The 6,391-nt window shown below is 36.4% G+C and overlaps 1 protein-coding gene across 1 annotated transcript; it reads left to right on the top strand.

Annotated features, from left to right (window-relative positions):
- The first annotated feature begins 2,357 nt into the window (after nt 1-2,357).
- On the top strand, nt 2,358-3,032 carry LOC141666001 (uncharacterized). The gene has a single exon (XM_074471986.1). It carries the CDS (start codon nt 2,358-2,360, stop codon nt 3,030-3,032), a length of 675 nt encoding a protein of 224 aa, XP_074328087.1.
- Nucleotides 3,033-6,391: the final 3,359 nt, after the last annotated feature.

The raw sequence follows: 6,391 nt of genomic DNA, 5'->3' as shown, positions 1-6,391 counted from the left end.
TTAGGGAAATGGATGGTTTCGTGCATGTAAATTTTTTTTGGGGTGGAGAAATTATTCGAGATGATGGAAATATCCATTATTCTATCGATCCCAAGAAAATGCAGTATATTACACCTACAACCACATATGATGAGCTTAGAAATATTGTGTACGATCTAATGCAAACCAGTCCTTATCATTGGAATTAAAAGATGCGTTTTAAGTATCCTCGCTTAGGAAAATTCAACCTTGTCGAAGCTTTTTATCTTGGCGATATCAATTGTGATAGTGATGTCACAGTCATGTTAAGGATTCCTGAGAATATGCTTAATGGATGTGGCGATGTTTCGTTGTTCATTGAAGCTGAGCACATACATAACGATGACCCCTACTTAGGGCTGAGCAAAACCGAACCAAAACCGAAAAACCGAACCGAACCGTGCTAATTCGGTTCGGTTCGGTCCTATTTTTTTCAAAAAATCGGTCTATTCGGTCCGGACCGAATATACCGAAACTAAATTCGGTTCGGTTCTTTTAACAAATATTTCGGTCCGGACCGAATAGACCAAATGATAAATGCTATATTTTCATATTATATACATTTTACATATATCTTAAAAATTATAATCATAATTTTTAATTTTTAATTATATTCATGAACTATTAGAACTCCACATAGCACAATACTTTAATTATATTTTAAATTTTATAATTTATGATTTAATTTTTAATGCAATTTTCTTTTTGAAAAAAATTTCGGTCTATTCGGTCCAAAACTGGACCAAACCGAATTATTTCGGTTCGGTTCGGTCCAGTCCATAATATAACTTCGGTCCGGTTCGGTCCAAGAAAAAATGACTATTCGATTTTTTAGTCTATTCGGTTCGGTCCGGTTTTAGACCGAACCGACCGAATGCTCAGCCCCACCCCTACTCGTTTCAACAAAATTGGGGATCACAACCTTCGCAGCCCCATCTGCAAGCAGAGAATTGGGGATCTCAATATCCTACATACCCTTCCAGTGGGTGGTCAAATTAAGTATTTCAAGGCTATGGAGGGGGAACTAGTCAGCATCCTGCGTATGAAGAGGAGTTTACTCAACAAACCTATAGAAGGGGTGCAGGGGGGTATAGTCAACAAGGTGGATACGAAAGGGAGTATATCCAAGATGGTGGAGGATATGAGGGGTGTTTGAACCAACAAGGTGGCTATAGAAGGGAGTTCACTCCAAATTATGGAGGTTATAAAGGTGGTTCCAGTGAACAAAATAGAGGAGGGATTGATGATATGAATATCTTTCCGGCGAGGAATGTAGCTCAAACAAGTGCAGGTAAGTAGTTAGCTCTTACTGAACCTGATTTTCAGGGTTGGGAGCCAGAGGACGATGATGAATCTAGTGATGACCTTTTTGAGCCATACGATGAAGATGAAGATTCTGAGAGTGAGGATGAGGAAGGAAATTCTAATTGGGGGGAACAAGTTACTCGAGCAGTTGTCCATCATCATCATGTTGCTAGGGCGCCATGGTTTGTCACCGAGGAATATACAGCTCCTACGGTGGACAATCGTAACGACATATATCTCGATTGGGATGAGGATTATGTGGAACTATATCGTAAATGTTTATTTCCTGACAAAGATAGCCTCATAAATGCAATAAGGAAGGTACATATAGCGACTGATAGGAACTACATTGTGACGAAGAGTAATAAGTCTCAGTTAGCTGTAAAGTGCACGGAGACCGGATGTAATTGGAGGTTAACGGCTTCGAAAAAGAAGACACATGGATGTTTTGAGATAACTGTTATTAAAGATCAACATGTTTGCATGGTTAATCAGCCGTTGCAGGATCACAGAAAATTATCTCCAAGAATGATTTCCAAGATTGTCAAACCCCTTGTAAGTTATTTTTTACATAATTCAGTACCAATATTAGCTGTAAAATTTTAAATATGTTATTTCTTTATATTGAGGGATTAATTTTAGATGACATTCATGATTGGCTATCATAGGTCATAGAGACTCCTGAAATAGCAATCAAAACGATATTGCCACTTGTAATCAATGAATACAATCACCAAGTTAATTACAACAAAGTATGGAGAGGGAAGCAGATAGCAATTGAAGAAGTATATGGTAGCTGGGCTACAACATATGAAAGTCTTCCAATGTTCTTCGCAGCAATCTTAACAGCTAATCCTGGATCTGCTGTTGAGATTGATGTTGTTCCTCATTCTGAAGAACGGGGTACGTCTGTTTGCAAGCGTATATTTTGGTATCTCAAAGCAATGATGGATGGGTGGAAACATGCATGACCAGTCATTTCAATTGACGGAACATTCCTTAAGGGAAAATATAGAGGGAAGATACTTGTTGCTATGGGTGTCAATTCAAACAACCACCCTTATCCCCTGTGTTATGCCCTGGTAGATGAGGAGACGCATGACAATTGGTCTTGGTTTCTGAAACTTTTGCGGAGACATGTCTGCCAACAAAGACTCGGTGTCTGCATAATTTCAGACCGTGCAGCAAGCATTATCTCTGCAATGAAAGATCGCCAGAATGGATTCGTTGAGCCGTTCGGCATTTATATGTTTTACCTCTTCCATGTCAGAAGCAACTTCAGTTCGAAGCATCTGGGCGGTGAATTACGAAAGTTAATGTGGAAAGCTGAAAGTACCACGCAAGTATGGAAACATGAAGCCTGTATGAAGAGTATTGGTGAGATATCCCCTCCGGCATTGGAATATCTTCGCAAAATACTCGCTGAGAAATGGACACTGTGTTACGACACAAACGGTTATCGTTACGGACAAACTACCACAAACATCATGGAAGCCTTCAATGGAAATATACGCCGGGCTCGTTTCTTTCCTGTTACAGCAATGATGGAGTATCTATTTTACAAGACTGTACGAATTCTGGACAAACATCGAAATATTATTGAGGACAGCATGCAAAGAGGGGAAGATTTGTGTTCACGTGCATCGAAATACCTTTTGGAGACACAATCGTTTGAATTACATATGTATGTCTCATCAACCAATTTGTAGCAAATTCATATATTTATATTTTTTCAGTTATATTATAAATTACCCACTTCATCCAAATATTTTCCTTATGCTTTCTTACCATTTTCGGGTGGTTAAAAACCTTTTATTCAAATTTTTTTTCTTAGTTTCATTTTTTTTTGTCAAAATAGGGTACAACTATTAATATATAAAGTTACAATTTTTAAATTTGGGAGTAAATAACTGTATTTACAAAAAAAATAAAATTCACTCTTCCTTATAATAGTTCACATTTCCTTCTAAGGAAGTATGTCCGGGTACATATAAATATAGCTTCTTTAATTTTTTTCCCTAATTTTTTTTAACAACTAAAAGTAGTGTACTTTTACTGCAACATTAAGCAAAAAAATTTAACATTATAAAACTATGTCATGCTTTCTAATACTCTTAAAAACCTTGTTACAATAACAGTTAGAATGTTATTACTACAGCATATGACCAACAGGAAGGCACAAAAAAGAAAAACAAAAAAATAATATAGACTACGCCACTTCAAGTGGCATAGTTTGGTCCAGTGCCACTTGAAGTGGCGTAGTGGCCTATTTTTGCAAAATTATGTTCAACTGGGCTAGTTTTACAAATTCTTTGTTCAAGTTGGCTAGAAATCCAACGGAGCCTTTAATCAAGCGTACTAGTCATATGAGACAATTTTAAGCTAATACAGTACTCTGTTTTATCATGTTATGTGAAATTTTCCGAATGAGTCATGTTAGGTCACACACACTGTAGATGGGGTGAATACAGTGTATAATACAATCAAATCGAACTTTAATATCTTAAGTAACAGAAAACAAACTTTATTGAAACAATAAACTCTGTTACAGTATGGAACTGTTACCTCTCAGTGATGAACAAATATTACGAGAGCTGCTAGGGTTACAATAAATAATCCTCTCGAATATTATAACACTTATAGTGTAAACCCTATGTCTGTGTTTATATACTATACAGTTACAAGATAATCGCTAATTGATATGGAATATAATTCTGCTTCCTAAAATATATCAATCAGATATCTTTTCTTCCAAGTATTCCATTCTTCACGGAACTCCTTCTCCATGCATATCTCTTCTTATGTTTATCTCGATCTTCTTTCCTTTAATCAGCTACTTTCCTTAACTAATCGTCCTTCAGCACTTAAGTTCTGGTATCCAACGTCTGATGATTATCTCCTGATAATATAAGTACTGATATCCTTAAGTCCTGACTTCCAGTATAAGTACTGATTCCCAGTTAAGTACTGATTTATCCTGTTAAGTAAGATCTGAAAACTAAACATAAATCATATTAGCCATGACATTATCAAATATATCTAACAATCTCCCCCAACTTGTAAATTAGCATAATATACAAGTTTAACAGATATTTGATGATGTCAAAAACATTAAGTACAAATGCATGAGAATTAGACTTGATAACTACAACTTACAGTCCTTAAAGCTTTACCAATATTTAACTTCTGATAACAACTTCAGTCTGTACAAATATCAGAATTTAAGCAGTTGTAGATCTTTGACTTGGCTTCATCTTCTGATCTCTCTGATGTCAGGAGTTGTTCTGAGATAGTTTTTCAACAAACATCTCTCAGCATATCTAAGTTCATCAATCATTCTCCTTTTGGCATCTTTAAGCTCTGCAATATCTTCACCAATTTGAAAGATTGCAGCCCTGAGATCATTAATCTTTGCTTTTCTTATATCCTGATCCAGTCTGATCAAATAAGCTTTATCAGACTCAAGATTGAATTCCACAGCCCTGTACCCTAGAAAGGTAGTTATAATTTGAGCAGAATTGGGCTTCATTTCAACTATATCACCCTTGTGATCTCTGTACTTTGGAACATATGTGCTGTCAGACTTAACAGAATAAAGTCTTTTCTATCTCTGAATCTGATCCTTCAAATAGTTTGCAGCAGTTCCTGTCAATCTGTCATCCACTTGAAGTAAGAATAGTACATGCTCCAATTCTTCAAAATACTTCAATGGAATGGCATTTTGCCTTATATGATAAACCCTACCATCTGTCATGAAATACAACAAGATGTATTCTTTCAAGTAGGTATGATAAACCATTTGTACAGATTCCAGTTGATTCAATCTCTCAGGAGTTGCTCCAATACCTGGTTCACTCAAGGAAGTTGGATCATTGGTAGTGTTATGTATTCTTCTTTCATCAGCACTTCCCAATCCAGTTTTATCTCTTGCTTCCTTTCCAGTAACTACTCTAGCTTCAAAACCACTTGTAGTAGTCTTCAAAGGTTGAGTCTGTTTTGCTTTAGTGAATCCTGGTAGGAGTGTCTTTGGTCTATTTTCTGATATCAAGTAAACTTGAGCTATGTCAGAGGTTACTTGCTTCTTTTGAATATCAGAACTTACAGTTTCTTGACTCTGAACAACTTGAGCCATGTCAGAGGTTGTTTTAAGAACTTTTCTTGAAGTCGGAGCAAGATCATCCTTTTCATCAGTAATTTCTTCATCCTCAGGAGGCACATAAACCTTGATAGGTTCACCAACCTTTTCTTTACCCATGGATCTTGGATCTATCTGCGGTTGTGATTTAGCCAATGTTGCTTCAGTATGTGTCATTTCTTTGATCACAATGCCTTTGAGTTTTGGAAGTGGCTTTTTACCAGAAGCTTCAGATTTAGATGTGACTATCTCTGATTTAAGTCTGGCTTCTTCTTCCATTAAACTCTCCAAGTCCATTCCTGGATTTTCCTGAAGAAATAACTTTCTTGACATTTCCTCATCAAGATCTAAAAGTTCATCAGAACTTATCCTTTTACCAGTAACAGAACTTATTCTTTTCCCAGTATCAGAACTTGTCCTGTGACTTGTGATTTCAGCTTTTCTTGATGTGAAACCTCTACCTTGACTATGACCTCTACCCATTCCAGAGTTTCCTAGATCATCCTTTTTATTATCCTTCCCTTTCAGTGTCTTGTCAGTCTTGCATTTGGACTTAATTACTTTCTCCCCCTTTTTGGCATCAACTGGTAGTAGAAGAGAGACAAGCAATTCCACTGAGGCTTGGATTTCATTAAGTTGTGATTGCTGAGAAGCTTGATTTTTCAGAATATCATCAATCTAAGCTTGTTGATTATCTTGAGTCTTCTCAATATAAGCAATCATGTCAAAGGTAGGTTTGAAGAACTTTTTCTTATCAATCTTTTGAACTTGTTCCTGTTTGATAAATGCTTCCTGAATCTTGTGTAGCTCTGCATGAGTAGTTGAATGAAGACCTTGTAGATGTTTAGTACCCAATGCAGTGACTCTAAGCTGGGTTTTGAAATCATCAGAATTTAACATTTCATCAGCTTTAGTCAAGTGCTCAGCAAGATG

The sequence above is a fragment of the Apium graveolens genome, chromosome 6 (assembly GCF_009905375.1).
Source record: "Apium graveolens cultivar Ventura chromosome 6, ASM990537v1, whole genome shotgun sequence".
In the NCBI taxonomy this organism is placed as follows: Eukaryota; Viridiplantae; Streptophyta; class Magnoliopsida; order Apiales; family Apiaceae; genus Apium; species Apium graveolens.
This window is presented reverse-complemented; position numbering and strand designations above follow the sequence as displayed.